This window comes from Gymnodraco acuticeps, unplaced genomic scaffold, assembly GCF_902827175.1.
Source record: "Gymnodraco acuticeps unplaced genomic scaffold, fGymAcu1.1, whole genome shotgun sequence".
NCBI classification, from domain to species: Eukaryota; Metazoa; Chordata; class Actinopteri; order Perciformes; family Bathydraconidae; genus Gymnodraco; species Gymnodraco acuticeps.
In genome coordinates, this window is record NW_022990173.1 from 226,334 (window position 1) to 253,129 (window position 26,796).

The 26,796-nt window shown below is 44.3% G+C and overlaps 1 protein-coding gene across 1 annotated transcript in view; it reads left to right on the plus strand.

The window, feature by feature from the left end:
- Positions 1–26,796, plus strand: part of LOC117547177 (sulfhydryl oxidase 1-like) — a 65,005-nt gene that overhangs the window by 32,710 nt on the left and 5,499 nt on the right. The window contains 6 exon segments of the mRNA XM_034217730.1: positions 695–817; positions 2,772–2,910; positions 6,719–6,895; positions 23,504–23,562; positions 23,564–23,666; positions 25,282–25,512. Of these exon segments, the coding sequence (XP_034073621.1) occupies positions 695–817; positions 2,772–2,910; positions 6,719–6,895; positions 23,504–23,562; positions 23,564–23,666; positions 25,282–25,512 (832 nt within the window).

Consider the following 26,796-nt stretch of genomic DNA (forward strand, 5'->3'; position numbering starts at 1 on the left):
TACTAACAATGCACTTATATACTAACAAAGGACTGGCTTATCTAAAGCCAGTTGAGTAGCACTTGAAATGTTTGGCTCTATGAAACCTGATGTACTTATATGATTCTGTTTTCTTCAAGGTTGTGTCTTCCTGGTCGAATGTACTTATTGTGAGTCGCTTTGGATAAAAGCGTCAGCTAAATGCAATGTAATGTAACATGTAAGAAGTCAAAATAAAAAGTCGTCAGAAAAATAAGTAGTGGAGTAAAGTACTGATAACAGGAAAATGTACTTAAGTACAGTAACTAAGTATTTGTACTCCACTACTTCCCACCTCTGAATGTGCACGATAACAACTTCATGTGTCGTTAACAAGTCATAAAGATAAGATATACTTGTGAATGTAAAATATACAGTGTTGGGAAAAGTCCAGTTATTCCAAGTGAGTGTTTTGTACATTCAGAGAGTTCAACCCATATTTTCAGCATTACAAAGAATAGTGTGTGTAACGTCCCTGTGTTTCAATCCACTACAAAATGCAATGGGTTTAAGGGTTTGTGTTCATTTGGACAATTGTTTGAGGATAAGACAATATCTAGTCTCATATCATTGGCTTCATTCCTTCTTGCATCTCACCTGCTTCTAAATTGCCACTTATTTCATTGTAATTCCTTAAATGTACCTCCTGTTTTCACTGTTCTCTGTTGTTCTGCAGTTCTTTCCGGGCCGTCTGGTGGTGATGAACCTCCTGAAGTCTGTGAACACTCGACTGCAGAACCACACTGAAAACGAGATTTCCTACCAGACCTTCAGAGAGTGGCTGGATAACAAAGACCAGGTGAGTCAACACTGAGATGTTTAGATACATTTACAATCGAGTGGTGCGGGAATGTGACTTAAAACAGGAAATGAATGACCAATGAGGCAGTGGACTTATTGTTTTGAAGTCAAAAGGTTAAGTAGTCGTGGCACTTTCTTAGTCTGTCTTCTAGTTGTTGGCGTTTATAGGATTCAAGAATCGGTCTGGGCAGCATCTAGTAGTAAATTGTCATCAACAGTTGCCATTGTGTGTGTGTGTGTGTGTGTGTGTGTGTGTGTGTGTGTGTGTGTGTGTGTGTGTGTGTGTGTGTGTGTGTGTGTGTGTGTGTGTGTGTGTGTGTGTGTGTGTGTGTGTGTGTGTGTGTGTGTGTGTGTGTGTGTGTGTGTGTGTGTGTGTGTGTGTGTGTGTGTGTGTGTGTGTGTATGTGTGTGTGTGTGTGTGTGTGTGTGTGTGTGTGTGTGGACCGCAGCCTGCATGCCTCTAGTCCCGCCCCCCCCACTGCAAATTGAAAGAGTCACTTACTTACATCATTAGCTTTTAGCAGGCAAATCAATGGATCAATGAATCAATGGGAAGGTATGAATAGACTTCGGCCTCAGAGGAAATGAACTCACACACACAAACACACACACACCAAATCTTTACTATTGACATGTGAGTAACCCTGTCAATCACAGCGGCGGTGGCGATGCAATGCGGCGAGAGAAACGACTTTATGTCAGAGAAAATATGTTATTGGATTCAACTGTGGCTGCTGGATAGAGATCTGGATAGCTTGGTTCATTAGCGGAGCGCTGAGCCATTAACCTGACATCGACTTGTTATTGATCAGGAAAACTAGGAGCCGATTTCATTAAGTTGAACAGGTTGGGAGAGGATGGACTTCCAGAGGCTCATTTAAAGGAGAAAGCTGCCCCTGCGTTTTTATAATTGTCAACAAATTGCACGAAAAGGCCAAAAGGGTTAATGTGTTCACGTCTCTGTTAATACTTTCCAACTTCCCAACGCTGTCTGTGGGAATAAAGAGGTACTAAACACGGGCTGTATACAGAGTTAAGGGAGTAATGGATACAAAAGAAGGTAGCTGCATTCCCTTACATACATACAAAGTAATCAGATTACTGTTACCTGTCTACAAATGTGGATTTCTAGCAGCATTACAATGTTAGTAAAAACCTAGAAAAAGCATACAGTGTTTGTTGTAAAGCATCAGATGTTCTCTCTCTCTGAGCTGTTCTGTTCTCTAATACCTTCAGTGTGAATCTATCTCCTCTGCCTGAATCTGCTTCATGGTTTTCACTTTCTTTGCTTCATCTGTTCTGTTTTTAATTCAGCAGGTGAACCTACATGTTCATGAAGTAGTGTGTGTGAGCTTAACTGTGTGTGTTGATCAGCTCAGATTTCATTCCTGCTTTTTGAAACTGTAGTCTGTGCTCATGTGTTTCAGTGTAGGCTGAATCTGCTTCATGAAAGGCAGGTTTTACCATCAATAAAATCATTTCTGATCCTTTTATTTATTGGCATTGCATTTGATGTTGAGGTAATCCAACAGTAACAGAAAGTAATCAGGTTACATTACTTTCATATTGGGATTAAATTGAGACACAGACCATTTACATGCACACACACCTAGGGTATAATAGGGCCCCTTTAACAGCTTATTCCCATGTTTCATCCTTTCACTAAGTTTCATGAACCGGTAGTTTTCCTGTAATCCTGCGGACAAACAAAGAAAGTAAACGTGAGAGCAGACCCTCCTCCGCTCCTCTTTGCTGACTCACACAATAGGAATCAACTCGCTGCTCTTTTCTTGGGAGTTGTTGACGATCAGACAAATACAGAATAGCTCCACACTGATCCGTTAAGCTCTGTCTTTGTGTCCCTCTTCCCCTCCGTCACTAATGTGTGTGTGTGTGTGTGTGTGTGTGTGTGTGTGTGTGTGTGTGTGTGTGTGTGTGTGTGTGTGCCTCAGTCTTTAGACACTGCTCTGCCTGAAGGTGAGAGGTGGGTGGGCTGCCAGGGGTCTGTTCCCCACCTGAGACGCTATCCCTGTGGGATCTGGACTCTGTTCCACGTCCTCACCGTCCGGGCCAAGGAAACAGGAGGCACAGGTACACACACACACACACACACACACACACACACACACACACACACACACACACACAGACACACACACACACACACACACACACACACACACACACACACACACACACACACACACACACACACACACACACACACACACACACACACAAACAGATACTAAAATTAAAAAATACAATTAGATTTTTTATTTATTCATTTAAAAGGCCGTTAAAAAGTGGACGATGCTTTGTAAACAAATTAGCTCAGGATTTTTGACTACTTTTCTTTCAAACTGACCTTATTTACACATCACACACAAACACACACACACACACACACAGGATGTTTTTACCATAATTATTTTTCACTTTTTTTTCCCGCTTGTTTTGTCATTTTGTCACAGCTCAAATTGAGCCTAATTGTGACTGTGTGAAAAGGGTTTATGTTAGATTAGGGGAATGTGAGTGGTTAATAAAACAGACAGAAGACTGGAGGCAGGGATGTTAATCTCCCCTCAACACACGCACACACACACACACACACACACACACACACACACACACACACACACACAGAGGTTAATCCCGAGGTTTACGGACCGTCATGTGACCTGCAGATGGACCGGCCAAAAAAGGGGCGTCCATCTGGCCCCCCACAGACCACCAGCTTAATGTGCAAATACACACAAACTGTACATAAATGACCATACACATAAAGCATTCATTCATATACACACGCTGCACACATTATTAACGGTGTGAACACACTTTTAACACATCCATATTACCGCAAAGAGCACACGCACACTCCCACTTTGAGCTCGGTTCATGTGAAAGGTCCATGTTAGAAAAATATCCCTGGTCCCCGGCTTGAGCTTGAACCTCAGGATCCATGTATCTGTGATCCTCTCCAGAATGGAAGGAGTCATCACATACAGAGCATCAACTAGTTCCTGAACAGTGTCCTTCACATGCTGATATCCAAGAGAGGGAGTTACACAGTCACAAGATGGAGGAATAGAAAGCAGTATTCAATGTTTACTTCAGATTAGCTCCACGTCAGAAATGAACATGCTTGATGTCTCTCTCCATAGAGGCTGAATCATCATGTTAATCACATAGCTATCATATGCCTCAAACAGTCCTGATGCTCTTCTAGGTAATCATACATCCTGTCATGTTCACAGCTACAGTTGGGATACCGTTGTTAGCATGCTACTCTCATGTTGAAAGAGGACATTCAGTATTTTCCCTACAGTCCTGCTAAACCACAACAAAAGCAAACAGCTCAAGGAAAATATGTTAGTGGACTGTTGCAGCCCTGAGACAACAGCATGGCCACCATTCACACACAGGGTTAACTGGGTTTAATCTCCAGATTGGGTTATCCCATTGGAACAGATAATTCATCTCAATATGGGGTTAACCCAGCTCTCGGTGACTCCTGGCCCACATTACCGTGGGAATCCAGGAAGCTGCGGAGCCTCAGCGGCTTTAATGAGCTTTCATGGTACAGCGCAGGTTAACAGAACACTTTAGAAACCAGACAGATTTACAAGAGCAGGTGATTGTGCTTTATATAGGAGATAATGACTGGTTTCTATTTGATGAGAGGAGGTAATCCAGGAGATGAGGCATCGATGGGAACTCTTCTAATCATGTTGTTTTTTCCTCAAAAAATGTTAACTCTAATATTGAGTGCTGCAGGATTGAGATCATTCAGCTTTTGCCACTTCTGGTTCCCTCATCTCAAAGTAAAAGGTTGCATAGGTTTTGGATAGATGCATGAAATAAGGTCTGTGGTTAACACGAGCTGAAGAGATTTTAAAGTTTTGTTCTATGACATAAAATATGTCAGTAAATACCCCACTGGAGAATTAAAGGGTTGCTAACAAGAGTCTAAATGAGACGACTAAACGTAATCATGCCCAACGTTAGCCCCATTTAGCTTAGCGGTGGTGACGTGAAGTCATGTGACCGTGCTGTAGTTCCTTTATAGCCCAACATTAGCCGCCTTTAGCTTAGTGGTGGTGACGTGAAGTCATGTGACCTTGCTGTAGTTCCTTTAGCCCAACATTATCCTCCTTTAGCTTAGCGGTGGTGACGTGAAGTCATGTGACCGTGCTGTAGTTCCTTTATAGCCCAACATTAGCCACCTTTAGCTTAGCGGTGGTGACGTGAAGTCATGTGACCGTGCTGTAGTTCCTTTATAGCCCAACATTAGCCGCCTTTAGCTTAGCGGTAGTGACGCAAAGTCATGTGACCGTGCTGTAGTTCCTTTGTAGCCCAACAATAGCCACCTTTAGCTTAGCGGTAGTGACGTGAAGTCATGTGACCGTGCTGTAGTTCCTTTGTAGCCCAACATTAGCCACCTTTAGCTTAGCGGTAGTGACGCGAAGTCATGTGACCGTGCTGTAGTTCCTTTGTAGCCCAACATTAGCCGCCTTTAGCTTAGCGGTGGTGACGTGAAGTCATGTGACCTTGCTGTAGTTCCTTTAGCCCAACATTAGCCTCCTTTAGCTTAGCGGTGGTGACGTGAAGTCATGTGACCGTGCTGTAGTTCCTTTATAGCCCAACATTAGCCGCCTTTAGCTTAGCGGTGGTGAAGTGAAGTAATGTGACCGTGCTGTAGTTCCTTTATAGCCCAACATTAGCCTCCTTTAGCTTAGCGGTGGTGATGTGAAGTCATGTGATCGTGCTGTAGTTCCTTTATAGCCCAACATTAGCCGCCTTTAGCTTAGCGGTGGTGAAGTGAAGTCATGTGACCGTGCTGTAGTTCCTTTATAGCCCAACATTAGCCTCCTTTAGCTTAGCGGTGGTGATGTGAAGTCATGTGACCGTGCTGTAGTTCCTTTATAGCCCAACATTAGCCGCCTTTAGCTTAGCGGTGGTGAAGTGAAGTCATATGACCGTGCTGTAGTTCCTTTATAGCCCAACATTAGCCGCCTTTAGCTTAGCGGTGGTGACGTGAAGTCATGTGACCGTGCTGTAGTTCCTTTATAGCCCAACATTAGCCGCCTTTAGCTTAGCGGTGGTGACGTGAAGTCATCTGACCGTGCTGTAGTTCCTTTATAGCCCAACATTAGCCACCTTTAGCTTAGCGGTGGTGAGGTGAAGTCATGTGACCGTGCATGTAGTTCCTTTATAGCCCAACATTAGCCGCCTTTAGCTTAGCGGTGGTGCCGTGAAGTCATGTGACCGTGCTGTAGTTCCTTTATAGCCCAACATTAGCCACCTTTAGCTTAGCGGTAGTGACGCAAAGTCATGTGACCGTGCTGTAGTTCCTTTGTAGCCTAACATTAGCCACCTTTAGCTTAGCGGTAGTGACGTGAAGTCATGTGACCGTGCTGTAGTTCCTTTGTAGCCCAACATTAGCCACCTTTAGCTTAGCGGTAGTGACGCGAAGTCATGTGACCGTGCTGTAGTTCCTTTGTAGCCCAACATTAGCCTCCTTTAGCTTAGCGGTAGTGACGTGAAGTCATGTGACCGTGCTGTAGTTCCTTTATAGCTCAACATTAGCCGCCTTTAGGTTAGCGGTGGTGAAGTGAAGTCATGAGATTTTATTTCTGTGGTAATCTAAAATCCTAGGGGAAAATCCCATTCACCTTTTTGTGGAAGGAACTGGTTCTATGCTTACTTTGGGGTTGGCCTACACAAATATGTAATTACTGCAGCACTTTTACCAAAGACATTAAACCAAACTCATATAAAGTAACAATATCAGGAAATAGAAGGAGTTTAAGATCTTTTTGTTTTACTTTTAAAGCCACATTCCTCATTGTGACCTTATAACTGGTGCTTAACAAAATACCCTGTGATTCCCCTCCAGACCCCCAGGAGGTGCTAAGTGCGATGAGAAACTACGTGCACAGCTTCTTCGGCTGCAGGGATTGTGCCGAGCACTTTCAGACCATGGCGACGGAGAGTCTGTCGGAGGTGAACACGTTCTCAGCCGCCGTCCTGTGGCTGTGGTCCAGACACAACCGCGTCAACAACAGAGTGGCAGGTAGGAGGCACCATCAAAAACTCACCTGTTCACCATGGCCTTTGACCCCTAACCCGTCACAGCCAAGCCCCCAGGAAGTGCTCTGGACTCTGAGGAAAATAGTCATAGTGGCCAAACGGCGGTACTAAGATTTCCGTCAGTCCGTGGCGTGACGTCACTGGGCCCAGAAATACTGACTAACATCGTTTGTTTGTTTGTTCACCATGTAAAGCGGCCTTGGGTCCCTTGAAAGGCGCTATGCAAATTGTATCTTGTATTATTATTACCTGATCAGCATCATCGTTCATATCTCAAACCAAGCAATTGGAAGAAGTTAACCTGGTTTCCTAGAAATTATGGTTGGCATTTTTTTATTATCCTTTGGCAATTTATAGACGGAAACACTGGAAAATGATTTTTGAAAAAAGATGATTAATGAATCGTTGGTTAACGTATTTGTGAGTTGCAGCCCCCAGTTGAAAGATAAGATAGCGTGCTTTATGAAAGTTCAGTCAGACAACTCACGTGTTTCTTCAACATGTTTATTAGAAGCATCGTATAGTTGAGTTTGGCGTCTCGGCTCGGGCCTCATCACTCCACAGATATACATAGCACCATGAGTGATGATTAGATAACTAACCCCCGAGGCTACAGGTGGAAGCTGGGGTGGAGCTGGGGTGGAAGCTGGGGGTGGAAGCTGGGGTGGAAGCTGGGGAGGAAGCTGGGGGTGGAAGCTGGGGTGGAAGCTGGGGTGGAAGCCGGGGTGGAAGCTGGGGAGGAAGCTGGGGTGGTAGTTGGGGTGGAAGCTGGGGTGGAAGCTGGGGTGGAAGCTGGGGTGGAAGCTGGGGTGGAAGCTGGGGAGGAAGCTGGGGAGGAAGCTGGGGTGGAAGCTGGGGTGGAAGCTGGGGTGGAAGCCGGGGTGGTGGAAGCTGGGGTGGAAGCTGGGGTGGAAGCTGGGGAGGAAGCTGGGGAGGAAGCTGGGGTGGAAGCTGGGGTGGTATTGGGGTGGAAGCTGGGGTGGAAGCTGGGGTGGAAGCTGGGGTGGTATTGGTGTGGAAGCTGGGGTGGAAGCTGGGGAGGAAGCTGGGGTGGAAGCCGGGGTGGTGGAAGCTGGGGTGGAAGCCGGGGTGGTGGAAGCTGGGGTGGAAGCTGGGGTGGTGGAAGCTGAGGAGGAAGCTGGGGAGGAAGCTGGGGAGGAAGCTGGGGTGGAAGCTGGGGTGGAAGCTGGGGTGGAAGCTGGGGTGGAAGCTGGGGTGGTATTGGTGTGGAAGCTGGGGTGGAAGCTGGGGTGGAAGCCGGGGTGGTGGAAGCTGGGGTGGTGGAAGCTGGGGGTGGAAGCTGGGGTGGAAGCCGGGGTGGTGGAAGCTGGGGTGGAAGTTGGGGTGGAAGCTGGGGTGAAAGCTGGGGTGGAAGGTGGGGTGGTGGAAGCTGGGGTGGAAGCTGGGGTGAAGCTGGGGTGGAAGCTGGGGTGGAAGCTGGGGTGGAAGTTGGGGTGGAAGCTGGGGTGGAAGCCGGGGTGGAAGCTGGGGGTGGAAGCTGGGGTGGAAGCTGGGGTGGAAGCTGGGGTGGAAGTTGGGGTGGAAGCTGGGGTGGAAGCTGGGGTGGAAGCTGGGGGTGGAAGCTGGGGTGGAAGCTGGGGTGGAAGTTGGGGTGGAAGCTGGGGTGCAAGCTGGGGTGGAAGCTGGGGTGGAAGCTGGGGTGGAAGCTGGGGTGGAAGCTGGGGTGGAAGCTGGGGTGGAAGCCGGGGTGGAAGCTGGGGGTGGAAGCAGGGGTGGAAGCTGGGGTGGAAGCTGGGGTGGAAGCTGGGGGTGGAAGCTGGGGTGGAAGCTGGGGTGGAAGCTGGGGTGGAAGCAGGGGTGGAAGCTGGGGGTGGAAGTTGGGGGTGGAAGCTGGGGGTGGAAGTTGGGGTGGAAGCAGGGGTGGAAGCTGGGGTGGAAGCAGGGGTGGAAGCTGGGGGTGGAAGCTGGGGTGGAAGCTGGGGTGGAAGCTGGGGGTGGAAGTTGGGGTGGAAGCAGGGGTGGAAGCTGGGGTGGAAGCAGGGGTGGAAGCTGGGGGTGGAAGCTGGGGTGGAAGCTGGGGTGGAAGCCGGGGTGGAAGCTGGGGGTGGAAGCTGGGGTGGAAGCTGGAGGTGGAAGCTGGGGTGGAAGCTGGGGGTGGAAGCTGGGGGGGGGGCAGCTGGGGTGGTGGTGGGGCAGCAAGCAGCAGCGACGTGGAAGTAGCTGCAGCAATAGCAGCAGCAAGCAAAGCATAGAGAGAGATCAGGCAGGTTCAATAGAGCGGCATATTAAGGAGACTCTGCTTGGTTGGTTGTAGAGCAGCAAGGGGCGTTATGTATGAATGCAGTATAAGTGCTCGCCCCATTTCAGTCAGACAACTCACGTGTTTCTTTAACACATCCTTTCCTCTTTCCTCACTCCTCTTAGGTACTTAGCAACAGAGATGGGAAGTAACTAAGTACATGATTTACTCAAGTACTGTCCTTCAATCCTTCACCTTTTCATCCTTTCCTCACTCCTCTTTTTTCCACACCTTAAGAACCTTTTATTGTCGATGTTCCGTTTCCTCTCACGGTCAGTTGGTCTTCATAATAGGACTAAGAGGGGGTGAGGAGGGGTGAGGATGTAAGGATGTATCCCCAGATCAGACACCAGCTGTCCCCCCGTCTTAGTCCTCAGAGTATCATCTGCTTCTGCCTCCTGACCCCCACATCCTCCTCCTCCTCCTCCTCCTCCTCCTCCTCCTCACCCTGGTTCTCTCCCACACCCTCTCTGACCTCCAACGCCTCACACACTTGTTATTCATCAAACTTTGTATTCACATATCCTCAAGACGTCAAGACGTATTCCCCCAAATCCCACCCCTTCACGCCACTCTGTGATTTATTTCCTTATCTTTGATTTGCATTTTAAAGATAGGTATTGTTACAGAAACAAAATGCAATACAGTTATAACTTTAAGAAATTACAATTAAATGTGTGTGTCTTTGAAGAGTCAATGTGGTACGAACGTAAACAATCAACAACAAAAGTTGAAAAGTAGGTAAAAAAAAAAAATATATAGCCTAAGGATATTAAAAAGTAAGTATTTTTAAGAAACAATTTAGTATTAAAAAGAGAGATGCTAAAGACAAGTATTTAAACCAAATGTAACTATACAAATAACCTTAAAACATCCATTGGAATGCCCCGCTAACTAACTTTTCGTAGGTCATGCTAAAGGTGTATTTGCATCAGATATTCCCCTCAAATTCCTTAAGTCCACACTTTATATATAAGTGTACAAAGTTCCTCTTTTATAGCAGATCCCACTGGTGCACATCCGTCTCTACTGAGTATTAAACAGCTTCTCATTCTTCAATAAAAAAGTAACTTTGGTTTCAGATTCATTTCTCTCCGTCCATGCAGAAGCACCACATGCGGCTTTCACACCAGCGCTTTCCCCTTTCTAGCTCCGAGCTAGAGCTTTTCTGGTTCAGCTCCGGTTTCCCTTTTCTGCTCCCGCTCTGTTCACACCGCCCAGAGCCCGACGGGTGCTGCCGCTGCTGCGTCATTATGTCACCGTTTACATCGCTGATTTGCTCCCCAACGGCGTTACGGCGCTCACAACAACAACAACAACAACAACGGGGAACTGCGTCGGGTCGATGATCGTGTTGAAGCCAGATTAAATTGAATAACGACTTCTCCAACCTTATGCTTTTCTCCAGAGTGCCGTGGTTCATTGTTTATTAATGTGTTTCTGCAGCATTTACCGACCGCTGCAGTGTTGGCTGCTCTTCCACGGGAGTTTATTCTCCTCCGTTAGCTCCCGGTTAGCTCACACTGCAGCGGCCGCTCTAAAGTATTCACTGTCCGACTCACACAAGCAGCTGAAACATATCCCCAGTTCCCCTTAGCCTAAGTGAATGTGTGTCAGTCTGAATTGACGCTGTTTGGTATCACAACGCTGTTATGAAAGTGTCTCTGGTATAAAATGGGTGATGTTAGCATAGCAACCGAAGCTAAACTGACTACTTGCTATTGCTATCCTATTGTGGCATAAACCGTTTTCTACACGCACATTTTACCGGCGTATTTTTATTATGATTCTACTTGTGATAGTCGGACACGACAACCTGTGCAGCCCATGTATTGATTCCATCCGATAGCTGCTATAATACAAAACAACACGTCTGCCTCTCTCCACAATGATCAATGACAGTGAACGGATGGTCAAAGTAAGGTACAAATAAACAGAATCACACGAAGCCTGGTTAGTGTTGCCTGACTTTATAAAGTGTGTTTATAAGCACTACTGCTTGTAGGCAGGCATGACAGTCGACCCATGTTCAGGGGAGGTGGGTTTAGTTTCCTGCACGCCTCGACTAAGAGAGACGTAAGCGACGCCGCCTCTTAGCTCCGAAGCTCTTGCTTCTAGACCGACAATTTTTTGGAGCTGGAAGTGAACCGGATTCCGGAGCTAAGAGGCGGCGCCGCTGCGGTGTGAACAGGAAAAAACGGTACTTTTCAGGCTCCGGCGCTGAAAACGCGTTGGTGTGAAAGGGGCACCCAGCCCTAAGTGAACACTACCGATAATGAGTGAGAAACAGAGACCTCACATGTGGCTCCTACAGAATGTAATATCTATGGCTTTGTGACTGTTTGAAGATAATAGCCGGATGAATTGCCAATAAATATGATTGAGTTTTGCAGCCTAAATGCAAAGTACATGAAGATAGAGTATATAACGAAAGTTGTTTTCTAAACTGTACAAAAACTAATATCTTTGCATCTGTATTTAAGCATCAGAACACTTTGCTGATGATCTGCGTCTTTCAGAGGGCTCTCTTGATATCCTCTTCATCCAGTTGCAGAATAATCACACACTTATTCACTTTGAGTGGCCATGAAAAACAATTCATATTTCAAGGCTTTTATTGTCCTTTGTGCTTAGCTACAGTGCAGTTATGACAATGAACAGTGACGGGGCTCTATTTGTCCGTTCACAAACACTGGCCTAGTCGGTCGGGTTAAGCTCCAAAACTTTAATAACAGCAACAAAACAAAAAAACGGAACCAGCACAATTTAAACAGCAACATAAAAATCCAAAACAGGCCGTCCATCACTCATTAGAGTAAACATGCTCTGGTGTTGCCTTCTCTGCAACATTCTTCCGAGTAATACAACTGATAATAGAACAGTCTATATACAGTAATTGGAATATTGATATAAGTTGCAAACAGATGAATGTTCTGGATGTTCTTTCAAAAGTGCAGGTGTTTAACAGTCTGATGGTCTGTTCACACCTTTCTGTTTTGCATCCGAACAGTTTCTCCTTCATTTTCTTACTTTTCTTTGCGTTGAAAGTTTCTGTTTCCTGTATCAGCGTTAAACAGCCCCCGTCCCCCCCCCGTCTGTGTTCATATGACTTCATGAGGCGCCGTCATTAACAGCCCACTTTGTTAAATCACTGTCTTTTGTTTGTGTTGACGGCCCCCTCCTCTGACTGCTGGACAGCTTGTGTCCCGAACAGCAGGGACCCCCGAGTCCCCCGACGCTCACACACATTCAGACCCTCCGCCTCCATCATCCGTCTTCCCTCGCTCTCCCTCCGACTCCCCCGTCTCCAGGGACTCATATCCTGCGCTTGACAAGTCGTATCACAGCCTCCTGTAGGATGGCTCCCCCAGGAATCAGCCCACACACAGACACACACACACACACACACACACACACACACACACACACACACACACACACACACACACACACACACACACACCGAAACAAACAGAAAACTAACAATTTTGATAAAACTGTATAAAACATCAGTAGAAAAAAATTATATATAAGCCAGACACTGGATCTAACACACACACACACACACACACACACACACACACACACACACACACACACACACACACACACACACACACACACACACACACCGAAACAAACAGAAAACTAACAATTTTGATAAAACTGTATAAAACATCAGTAGAAAAAAATTATATATAAGCCAGACACTGGATCTAACACACACACACACACACACACACCACACACACACACACACACACACACACACACACACACACACACACACACACACACACACACACACACACACACACACACACACACCGAAACAAACAGAAAACTAACAATTTTGATAAAACTGTATAAAACATCAGTAGAAAAAAATTATATATAAGCCAGACACTGGATCTAACACACACACACACACACACACACACACACACACACACACACACACACACACACACACACCGAAACAAACAGAAAACTAACAATTTTGATAAAACTGTATAAAACATCAGTAGAAAAAAATTATATATAAGCCAGACACTGGATCTAACACACACACACACACACACACACACACACACACACACACACACACACACACACACACACACACACACACACACACACACACACACACACAGGGGTAGAAATTAAGGGTCAAAAAAATCGACTCTAATAATGAAGAAATGAACACATTTGTTGTAATAGTAATTTATGCACAAACACATTACTACTTTTCTACAACATTTGAATCGTCAGTTCTTCCTATTTCCCTCAATTGTTCATATTTGGTTTATTAAAATTATTATATTGCTGTCATTGTTAAAGAAGAAAAGGAGGGTGACATTTCTGCTAAGAGTATTATTATTTGTATAATACACTTTCTGCCTTCCTGTCATCAGGAGTTAGACATGTAATAGATTAGAACCTTCCTTATCCTAAACTGCTGGGACATTTCCCTAAAGCCAATATACCTTTATATGTTCTACTCTTCGCTCACTTGTCAGAGGTCGGCATGGATGTACAGCCGACTAAAGACCTTGTTGATATCATCATATAGAAGCCAACGTTCTCTCCCTCTTCTTCTCATGCTCCCTGTCACTCTCCTTTAACTCCTCCGGTGACTTTCTTTTATTTGAAGATTGTTTTTTGCCCGGCGCTTGGCCGGTTACCGCTGGTATTAAAACATGTTTGGCAAATGGTTAGGTGGTGGGGCGAAAGTCTGTAGCGCACGGGAGCCTGCTCGCGCTGCACTATACTCTGCAGCAAACAGCTGTTTGCTTTTCACCCAACAACGACAACCGCCTCACGAAACGCTATGTTGTCGCGTTAATAAACGAAACTATTTAACTAAATACCTCTACCACAGGACAATGTGATTTGATGTCTTACTGTTTATTTTAAGCAATATTTTTAGTGGCCGAGCGGGCAAGTGGAAAGAACGTTATGCTGCCCGGGGTGTCTAAATAGTGCTTCCGGGCCAGCGGGCCATTTATAATGTCGAGCCCTGCAAACATACACACACACACACACACACACACACACACACACACACACACACACACACACACACACACACACACACACACACACACACACACACACACACACACACATGGAGACACACGCAGAAACACACACAGACAATTCCCAAGGTATTGTGTGACAGCAGGTGGCAAACACCATGACACACACGCTCCCCCTCCCACACACACACGCACCCCCCCCACACACACACGCACCCCCCCCCACACACACACACAGGCTTCCCAAGCATGGGTCAAGTTGTGGCGTGTGGCAGAAAGGAGGGGGGGGGGGGTGAGTCATGGTGGGGGAGTCCCACAGGGGATAAGTCGGGTGAGTCTTGAGGAGAGAGAGAGGGAGGAATGAGAGGCGGCGTCTCCCCCAGGAGAACACACACTCCAAACACACACTCCAAACACACTCTCCCCCCTCCTCTCTTTTACTAAAGAGGGGCTCTTTAGCAGCCCCCTCCCCCCTCCTCCCTTTCAGGAGCAGCCATGCATGAAAGAGCAGCGATTTGTAAAAGCAGCCCAACAATTAATTTACCAACAAAGAGGCCCGAGTCCTGTTGCTGCTCGTCAACAGGCGATTCACATTACTGCACACACACACACACACACACACACACACACACACACACACACACACACACACACACACACACACACACACACACACACACACACACACACACACACACAGCTGTACAGAGTGTGAGTATTTCCTCATGCAGGAGAGAAACGGCACACTGCTGTTTATAAGAAGATCTCAGACTCAGAATCCTGTTCATTAGCATTACTTCAGGAACTTAGTGACATCAGCAGGAGAGGACTCTTTAAAGTAGAGACACTACATACTGATATACTCCTGAACATCAGCAGGAGAGGACTCTTTAAAGTAGAGACACTACATACTGATATACTCCTGAACATCAGCAGGAGAGGACTCTTTAAAGTAGAGACACTACATACTGATATACACCTGAACATCAGCAGGAGAGGACTCTTTAAAGTAGAGACACTACATACTGATATACTCCTGAACATCAGCAGGAGAGGACTCTTTAAAGTAGAGACACTACATACTGATATACTCCTGAACATCAGCAGGAGAGGACTCTTTAAAGTAGAGACACTACATACTGATATACACCTGCACATCAGCAGGAGAGGACTCTTTAAAGTAGAGACACTACATACTGATATACACCTGAACATCAGCAGGAGAGGACTCTTTAAAGTAGAGACACTACATACTGATATACACCTGAACATCAGCAGGAGAGGACTCTTTAAAGTAGAGACACTTCATACTGATATACTCCTGAACATCAGCAGGAGAGGACTCTTTAAAGTAGAGACACTACATACTGATATACTCCTGAACATCAGCAGGAGAGGACTCTTTAAAGTAGAGACACTACATACTGATATACTCCTGAACATCAGCAGGAGAGGACTCTTTAAAGTAGAGACACTACATACTGATATACTCCTGAACATCAGCAGGAGAGGACTCTTTAAAGTAGAGACACTACATACTGATATACTCCTGAACATCAGCAGGAGAGGACTCTTTAAAGTAGAGACACTACATACTGATATACTCCTGAACATCAGCAGGAGAGGACTCTTTAAAGTAGAGACACTACATACTGATATACACCTGCACATCAGCAGGAGAGGACTCTTTAAAGTAGAGACACTACATACTGATATACACCTGAACATCAGCAGGAGAGGACTCTTTAAAGTAGAGACACTACATACTGATATACACCTGAACATCAGCAGGAGAGGACTCTTTAAAGTAGAGACACTACATACTGATATACACCTGAACATCAGCAGGAGAGCACTCTTTAAAGTAGAGACACTACACACTGATATACACCTGGACATCAGCAGGAGAGGACTCTTTAAAGTAGAGACACTACATACTGATATACACCTGAACATCAGCAGGAGAGGACTCTTTAAAGTAGAGACACTTCATACTGATATACTCCTGAACATCAGCAGGAGAGGACTCTTTAAAGTAGAGACACTACATACTGATATACTCCTGAACATCAGCAGGAGAGGACTCTTTAAAGTAGAGACACTACATACTGATATACTCCTGAACATCAGCAGGAGAGGACTCTTTAAAGTAGAGACACTACATACTGATATACACCTGAACATCAGCAGGAGAGTACTCTTTAAAGTAGAGACACTACATACTGATATACACCTGAACATCAGCAGGAGAGGACTCTTTAAAGTAGAGACACTACATACTGATATACACCTGCACATTAGCAGGAGAGGACTCTTTAAAGTAGAGACACTACATACTGATATACTCCTGAACATCAGCAGGAGAGGACTCTTTAAAGTAGAGACACTACATACTGATATACACCTGAACATCAGCAGAGGAGGACTCTTTAAAGTAGAGACACTACATACTGATATACACCTGAACATCAGCAGGAGAGGACTCTTTAAAGTAGAGACACTACATACTGATATACACCTGAACATCAGCAGGAGAGGACTCTTTAAAGTAGAGACACTACATACTGATATACACCTGCACATCAGCAGGAGAGGACTCTTTAAAGTAGAGACACTACATACTGATATACACCTGAACATCAGCAGGAGAGGACTCTTTAAAGTAGAGACACTACATACTGATATACACCTGAACATCAGCAGGAGAGGACTCTTTAAAGTAGAGACACTTCATACTGATATACTCCTGAACATCAGCAGGAGAGGACTCTTTAAAGTAGAGACACTACATACTGATATACACCTGAACATCAGCAGGAGAGGACTCTTTAAAGTAGAGACACTTCATACTGATATACTCCTGAACATCAGCAGGAGAGGACTCTTTAAAGTAGAGACACTACATACTGATATACACCTGAACATCAGCAGAGGAGGACTCTTTAAAGTAGAGACACTACATACTGATATACACCTGAACATCAGCAGAGGAGGACTCTTTAAAGTAGAATAGGTTCCTTTAAATCTGTCAAACAACAATCAGAGTTCATGTTTAGTCTCGTTTGTTTAAATGACATCACTCCCAGCAGCTCAGTATGCGCTGCAGGTGATCCTCACTTACTGAATTAGTGCTGAGGAAGCTCGTTCGACGCGCTGAACAATACATATTTATACCTGATGAATATGTATGAGCCGCGGCGATGACATCCTCTGACAGCCCGCTGTGGCAATCTCAATATGGCCGCTATGGCTAAAGTCACCCTGGCTGCTAACGTGGCACGCTGATTAGAATAAGGAAGGCATCAGTGGTGTGTGTGTGTGTGTGTGTGTGTGTGTGTGTGTGTGTGTGTGTGTGTGTGTGTGTGTGTGTGTGTGTGTGTGTGTGTGTGTGTGTGTGTGTGTGTGTGTGTGTGTGTGTGTGTGTGTGTGTGTGTGTGTGTGTTGTGTGTGTGTGTGTTGTGTGTGTGTGTGTGTGTGTGTGTGTGTGTGTGTGTGTGTGTGTGTGTATGTAAAGTATGCAGAGTACATACACACATGCATATGACTGAGATTAATCTTGAGCGGTGAAGAAGAGGAGGAGGATGTACATTGACAGTGCTGTAAAGTGACAGACCTGCTGCTGCCGTTTCACACACACACACACACACACACACACACACACACACACACACACACACACACACACACAATGGTGACTGTTGGTGTGACCATGTATTACTAGAAGCTGCCCTGTGTGTGTCCTTGTGGTATTTGTGCAGAGTGTGTAAGAGTATTTTACGATACCATACGATAATACTTTATTGTCAGATCAAGTCAGAAATGTTTCTTGCATCACAGCAGTTTCAACATCAACAAGGACACATATATAAATATTAATAACAAGCGAAGACAATATGATCAAGACCCTTTAAGGGGGTTATTCTGCTGATGTTCAGGTTGAGATTAGCGTTAAGTGTGACAAGTTGCCTTGAAGCTCTTTAATATGTTGGTAGGCTTACTGCAGCAGATAGTTGTAACAATCTGTTAAAGCTAGAAACAAGCACCAAGACTTCCCTATTCATTCGTCTGGGTCCATATATTTACAAAAAAGCCTGTTAGCAACTTGAATTTTCCATTTCCAGCGAAGGAATTTACCACCGAATTTCAAACACTGGATCGATTTTAGTATTTCATTATGTCTTTGACTCAAATTGACAATTGAGAAACTTCCTCCCAGCTTTTTTAGTCACTTTAATCACTACATTTTAAACAGAAAGCATTTGAGACACTAAGCTACACTTATACTAAAGCACTTTTGAAAGATCTCCCTGGTTTATTTAATTATCTGCAGCACTGCTTGATGCACAGTTTCTCACGGGTTGACCCACAATATTTGAGCATATTTCCATTTAGTGGAGCAGTTTTGACTTTAGAGCAGAGGACAAACACTTTCACTTGCAATACTTTAAAACACTCAAAGCCACAGATGTAAAAAACCAAGAGAAGAATGTGTCTACTCGACCCTTAAAACCTAAAGTGTCCTTTCTACCGATATATTTGAGGATAGAAGATGGTCTACTATTATGGCGCGTTTCCACTGCAGGCCTCGTTCGGCCTCGCTCGGTTTGGTTAGGCCTTATTAGGCCCGGCTCACTTTAATGCTGCGCTTCCATTACAGTTTAGGAACTGGGGTAGTTACTATAGTAACGCAGTGTAGGCGGAGCCGTGACGTCATCTTCAATGAGAGCCCCAGAAAAACAACACAGCCGTTAGCTGTTAGCACTCAGAGCTCACAGCTCCTCATATCTGTTCAGAAACTAGACAAAAGTTAAACAAGTACAAACCACAGACTGCCTGTGTCATGGAGAATACAGTCGCTGGTTTATTTATGTCTGTATAGGCCGTTGTTGTGAGTGTGGACGGTCGGAGCATATATAACGTTAGCTTAGCCAAGCTACATTTAGAAAACACGCATTTTAAAAGGGTTTTTCGCCTGCCGTCTGTCTGCAGACTCAAAGCATTAATTCATGGTTTTTACTAACCGGTATCAGTATGTTGTTACTTCGGCATCATTTTGAAACGTGTATTACAATTAATTCACGGTCAAATATGTTCATCTTGTTGTAGTTGTAGCCCCTTGCCAGCGATTCTCTCTCTAGTTTAGCATACTCAGCCCGACTCAGCCTGGTTGTTCCTGGCCCTAGAACCACGATTTAGTCGGGCCAGAAAAAAGGTGAAAAAGTAGCCCCGGGCCAAAACTAGGCCAAGTTGAAACGCAACCAAAAACGGGCCCCGCACGGCTCGGCACGCTTAAAGCGAGCTACCCGCTGCAGTGGAAACGCACCATTACACTCAAGTATTTATATGACAATACAACTTGCGTTTTTTCAGGTATATTCATATAAATACCTGGGTTTTCTTGTACATCTGCCAGTTCTTCTGTGTTTGCATGGATTTCGTGTGTGTGTGTTTTTGTGTATGTGTGTGTGAGGGGCGGGTACATGAAAGAAAACATGTTAAAGGAGAAAGTTTAATTCATTAGCGGGGCAGCTCCCCTGCGAGGTTTCTGCTGCTCTCATGTTCAATTTGGAGATTGGACTTTGCTTTGAAAGCGTGTGAAGCGACAAGACAGGTGGTGGAGGTCTGCCGCACAAAACTGTGTGTGTGTGTGTGTCAGTGTGTGTGGGGAAGCTGTCCACTTTGGCCACATCTATTATCTCACCACCCCTCCCACTGGGACATCCCAGAAGCCCATTGATCATTGTTAGACCCTGTCATACACTCCCACACACACACACACACACACACACACACACACACACACACACATCAATCCCTAGATTACCTGCACACAAACACAGACAGATGATTTACATATACACACTTAAACACATACATACACATATGCATATGGACACTTAGTTTTTACGATCTCTGTGACAAGATCAAATGGGTTCAGCTCAGATTGCACCGAGTCCTCAGAGCACTTACATCCTCCAGTCAACACACACACACACACACACACACACACACACACCCACACACACACACACACACACACACAAAAAATAAAAGAAACAACAATGAGAGAAAGCCGCTGACTGTGCGCTTTATGATCTGCATGAATATGGACACATGCAACTCTCTCTGACCTTGTTATATATATATATATATATATATATATATATATATATATATATATATATATATATATATATATATATCATAATGTAGTTGGTGATCAGTGAGTGAGAAAGTGGTATCAGTGGAAGAGATCGGCCCCTTTAGTTTGAACTCCTGTGCTCAGAGCGGTAAAGAGCTCCTCTAAAGCTGATAATTGAATAATTTCTGGATATATGAAGAAAAAGACGGGTGTTTATTTGCAAGAAAACCAGTCATCCAAAACCATGTCTTTGTAAAGTCACAGATATTGCATAACCTTACATCATTCCCTTATTTACTTATATTAAATTGGCAAATGTATTTGATCTGTTTTATTTGTTATGATAGGAGATGTATTTAATGTGTGTTGATCTGTGATGTGTGTTCCTGCCACAGATGGAGATTAGCTAACTCTCATGCTGCTCTTTGGACAGTATGTCTCCTAATGGCTCTATTTAGGTCATAATAATATACTACTGTCGTCTGGTGTCATCGTGTTTTTGCAGAAACCCTGCACAACACGGTGTATGTGCTAAAGTAAAGTCTGCATGAGGGGACAAAAACACCTGACATGTGCATTCATATATTTGACTACTTTTTATGATCACAGTCCATTTTCATTTCAAACCTTTATTTAAGCAGGTGAATCCCATTGAGATCATCGATCTCTTTTTCAAGGGAGACCTGCTGCAAGTAGGTTCCACATGAAGACAGAAAAACAACAGGAAAACAAAAAGGACATCATACAACATAGATACAGGGATTTACAATGTACATACCTAACGACATTTACAGGGCTTTGTAGATGAACATGTAGCCTACCAGTGACTGAGCCTCCGTACAGTGAGTGAAGGCAGACCTGCCCTGGCATACAGGGTACAGTGATGAGTTAATGCTTTACAGTTAGTAACAAATCTCAGAGCACTGTGATAGGCGGCATCTAACTTGATCAGGCAATGGGCAGGTGCATTCATCAGTGGCGAACCGTCAGGGCCTTCAAGGTATTCAGAGAATATCCTGGAACACTCAGATAAAACAAAACAAAAATCGATTTAATTATAGCCTATAAATAAAATGAATAAATGAGAATCGTATCCGTGTTGTTGATCTGTAATATTACAGTGTTACGTTGATTTGTTTGTCCTTCTCGGACCATGCTCTACGCATTTCAGTGGTTTTGTGTTAGAAAAGAAAGCAACCCAGGGCTCGACAGTAACGGCCATTGGCAACCATTCAGTAAAAATGTCAACCACTTCTTGGCCTTTGGTTGCCATCAGTGGCAACCAGTTTTTAACATAAATAAATAAGGACAGCAAACAGCTAAATGTGCACCCCAAAATAGATCAATGTTAATTATTTGTTGTATTAAGAGTGATATTTAATTATTGTTGTGACCAGTCGGAACATGATACTTAAGTTGCACGTGCATTGGTGTGATTACGGAGCCAGAAAGCGATTTACTCGCGTGCGCGGTGCGCCGTGTGTTTGTTTTACAAAAAATGGTGAAGCAAATTAAGTTGTTTGACTGTGCGGTAAAAAGTTCCCGTAAATATCTCAAACGAATGTTCAAAGTGATTCAACTGATAAAGCGCAAGGTGAACCCGAACGAAAGCAAAGAGGAAATGTGTAAAGTCTTGGGAGGCGAAACATTCTGCTCCGTTTTCCATTCACTTCCGGTAAAAGTTCCTTCAAAATAAGAGTCCCGATCTTATTACTACCAAAATAAAAGTGCTAAACGAAACTTTACCATAGGACACTATTGGCATACAATTATAATCACTTCTATAAAAAGGTAACACATTTTAAATATAGTTAGACATATTAAAGGTAATTTACAGCATTAATAATTAATATCTAATTCTTAACTGTGAATGGTTTTAATTTATTTAACATTAGAAATGTAATAGTCTGGCCAATGACAGAACCACAATCAAGACTTCAATGCTGAAGGGCCAATGGATCTATGGTGGGGGTCAGCATAAAGGTCAGGAAAACCCACATTTGAAAGGAAGACAACGGATGACCAAGAAACTAGTGACTTGCTCAATTCATTTGTGAGGGATCTGTGAAGAACATGACAACAGCTGCACTACTGGTATTTTGTATACCAGCAATTGAGGGTGCACCAGTTTACTACCACTTTAGTTTCAATTAATTGTGTTAATTACTTATTGTAAAGTATTCGAACATTCCTTTCAGTCACATTTTCATTATTAAATTGATGTATAACTGTATAGTATCTTAATTATTTAAAATACAAGGTGACTAAAAATGGCAACCGTATTTTCCGTTTTGGCAACCAAAAGCTGATGCCTGGTTGCCAGCCGGGCAACCACTTTTAAAAGTTAGCGTTGAGCCCTGCAACCAATCAGATCTTGTTCTGGGTCTCTGGGTAGAATATCCTTCAACAAGGTATTCTACATCCTTGATCGAAGGCCCTAGCCGTTGCACTGAATGAGAGCGTACGTTTGGACTGACAGTTTGATCAACCAATCAGATATTGATTTGTAGCCAATGGGCGTATTCTTTCAGAGTTTCCCTCGGTTCCAGGTATTCTAGAAGGCCCGCTAGTTAACTGGCTCGAGACAGAGGATCTAGATGAATGCGACGAAGCAATTCATGCCGTTTTATTGTTTTTAACGTTGAAATGACAAGTGCAACAGGTGAAGAGGAAGTTGTTGCGGAATTGTTGTGAGTACCATTTTCAAGACGACAATTCAGTGAAAAGACGGACATTAAAATGCTGCGGAGGGGGGGCGGGGGGTGTCTGTGTCTACAGAAGGTCCAGTTGTGATAGACACGGTTCGCCACTGGCATTCATCTAGATCAGATCCCCATAGTCCAGCACAGGTCAAAAGGTCACAGACCTCTTCCTGGCCTCAAGCGAGAAACAGGACTTGTTCCTGAAAAAGAAACGTAGCTTCACCCTGACCCTTCACCATCCTTTAAACCCCATGTGTTTGTGTGCTTGATGTTCTCGTGATCAGAATCAAAAACAGGTTTATTACCAGGTAGGTTGACACGTACGAGGAATTTGATTTGATGTTGTGGTGGAAACATAAAAGTAAAACAAAAATGAAAAACACAGATAGAAAACTATTTTAAGAAAGGACCCTACATTACCTTTACCTTCCGGTGTTTGTCCCTGCAGGTGCGTTGAGTGAAGACCCGAACTTCCCAAAGATCCAGTGGCCGTCTCCCGAGATGTGTCCCAGGCTGCCACTCACTGAAGGAGAACGGGGAGCACCGGTGGATCCAGGACCAGGTGCTGCCCTTCCTGCTGGCTCACTTCTCCTCCAGCAGCATCCTCACAGGTGCAGATCAACACCACGGTTTATTTAATGAAGAGCACAAAGGTCATTGTAGTGGTGAACCTGTCTCTGCGGTCCTGCCTTGGGTCTCGCCATGCTGCTTCCCTGATAGCTTCCACAGGATTGTAGCTAACATCTATATGCTGTAAAATGTATTATCTCTTCAATTTACACACGGCATCTATTGCACGTCTGTCCGTCCTGGGAGAGGGATCCCTCCTCTGTTGCTCTCCCTGAGGTTTCTCCCATGTTCCCCTTAAACTGTGGGTTTTCTCTGGAAGTTTTTCCTTGTACGATGTGAGGGTCTAAGGACAGAGGGTCTAAGGACAGAGGGTCTAAGGTCAGAGGGTCTAAGGACAGAGGGTCTAAGGACAGAGGGTCTAAGGACAGAGGGTCTAAGGATAGAGGGTGTCGTTTTTCTCATACTGATATTCTGAACAATCTGTGCTGTTGTATTTGCTGTAAAGTGTCTCTACTGTAGGCTATTTTTATTTTATGTACAGCACTTTGGCTCCACCAAAAATCGTTTATAAATGTGCTATATAAATAAAACTTGATTTGATTTGATTATATTTAGTTAATCTGATCAGGTCCACTTACCGACAAACCACAGCGTGTTTTACCCTGGTCGTCAGACATGTGTCCTGCTTAAAGGAGCTTTGATTGCATGTAAAGTCAATGCAAATAGGCGGATAGACGCGAATTCACGCTGGCGAGAGTTCACCTCATGTCACGATGTGTCTTCTCGCAAATAGTAACCAGGAATGTTCAAACATAACACCTGCACCGTTTTACAAGACTTTAACCTGCACACTTATGTAAATATATTTAACATGTTCATACAAATGCACAACTTTTTACTGTGATATCTTGTATTAATAGTTACTTCTTCACTTTATCACTCTATGTTTGCTGTATTATTATTTTGTATTCTATTTTATCTTTATTTGTACCTTCCTTTGAATCCAGTGTTTAATCTGTTTAACTCGTTGCTGCTATTAACGCCTGAATTTCCCCAGGGGATAAATAAAGTTTCATCTTATCTGATCTTAATGCCCATCAGCGTTGAGAGTCTGAGCTCGCTGTCACTGACGTTGGATCAGAAAACCAAACAGCAGCCGTTAGCCGTTAGCTGTTAGCCGTTAGCTGTTAGCCGTTAGCACACAGAGCTCACAGCTCCTCATATCTGTTCAGAAACTGGAGAAAATAAATGTACAAACTACAGACTGTTTGCGGCATGGTGAACACAGTCACTGCTTTATTTCTGTCTGTATGACGTTGTTGTGATTGTGGACGGAGAAGCTACATGTTAGCTTAGCCTGATCCATCCCAACTCCATTCAGAAAACACACATTTTAAACTTTTTCCGCCCGCTGTTACTTGTCAAAGCATTAAGTCATAGTTTGTACTAACCAGTATCAGCATGTAGTTATTTCTACATCATTTTGTTCCGAGTTTTACAATTAAATCCCATTTTTATTTCAATATGCGGTAAAGAGTTTGTACTGAATTAGCGTTCACTAATGATTTCAGATGAACTGAAGATAATTAGTAAAGCATGTTATTTTGATGATTTTCTAAATAATACCCCGTGTCTTTCCTCCCCTCGCCCTGTCAGATTACCTCGAAGACGAAAGCCAGGTCCTGAAAAACCAGCGGGAGAAACACGAGAGTCGTCAGCGAACGTTAGAGGCTCTGAAACATCTGGAGAGGAAAACCAGGGAGGCGCTGGACTCCATCCCGAATCCTCTTCCTCCACAGCCCACCCAACAGCAGGAGGAAGAGGAAGAGGAAGAGGATGAGGAAGAGGAGGAGGAAGCACCACAGGAGACAACGCCCTTGGTTAAATGTGAGGCCGTATACCTATATATATATATGTGTCTGTTGATTGTGTATATCAGCGATCCCCAACCTTTTTCAACTCACTTAAGAATCTAAGAAATGTTTGCGGCCCACATTCAACCATAAACAATAGGCGCATTCACATCGCAGTACTTTTCCCACAAAGGTTCATGAGAACTTAGTTCATGAGAACTCTTTTGTCGCATTCACACCAAAAAGAGCCGGAACTAAATTAGTTCATGAGAACCTTTTCACCCCCTTTTCCGTCCCTTCTAGAGAGCAGGTACTTTCGTGGGAGAAAAAGGTTCCTGTGTCTGATTGGCTGGGCGGATTGCAAACCACGCCCCGTAAAACTCCCAAAAAGTTTTGTGAAGCCACCATTTTATTATCCTCGCATTAGCATTATTAGCATTAGCATTAACCCAGTGCAGAAACGCAGAGAGACTAACTTATGGCAACACAAAATAAAACATGGGAGCGGTGGAGATGAGGAGGTGTCGGCGTTCTGGCGATTTACTCGGAAGGCTTCAGTAGAAGCTGCTGGGAGTCCCAGCAGCTTCTACTGAAGCCTTCCCCAACTCCGGGGACTTCCGGCCGGGGACTCCGGGTGGCAGTATACGCCGTGAAGTGGTTTGCGGCCTGCCAGTAAACCCAAAGCAGAAGAAGAAGAAGTGACGTCAGCGGCTTCATTTGCCTAATCCACCCTCAGGGACTTATTCCGGTGTGAACGCGATCTGTACTTAGTTCATGAGAACTAAAGAGTTCTCATGAACTAAGTTCTCATGAACCTTTGTGGGAAAAGTACTGCGGTGTGAATGCGCCTAATACGGAGCTAAATAAAGTTCTGATCGGTCAATTCAGAACATGTGACACGTTGTTAATCCAGTAGAACAGACCGCTGTCAAGGACTGTAATGACCATTGCTAAGGAGGATCAAGAAAGAGAAAGGAAAAGAGGTTCAAGAAAAAAAAAATCTTAATAATGAAATGTCTCCACACAAATCATAATATTTTGAAAAAGATTGGGTTGGGAAACACTAGTGTATATGTAGGTATATATATATTTGTATTTTGTATTCCTCTGGATTGTGGGAAACGGTATTTTCGATCTCTCTGTCTGTACCAAGCGGCAAACTCTGGGGAAGAGCCGGGAGGCCAATAAGGAAGTGCCTCAAACTGCAGTTCATCTAGTGGCCAGTAGGAGCAGGCTGCAGAAGGGAGCAATTTCCATAGACCCCCATGTTAAAATGCCCAACTTTACAGCAGAAATAAACATGTTTACATCGTGGTTC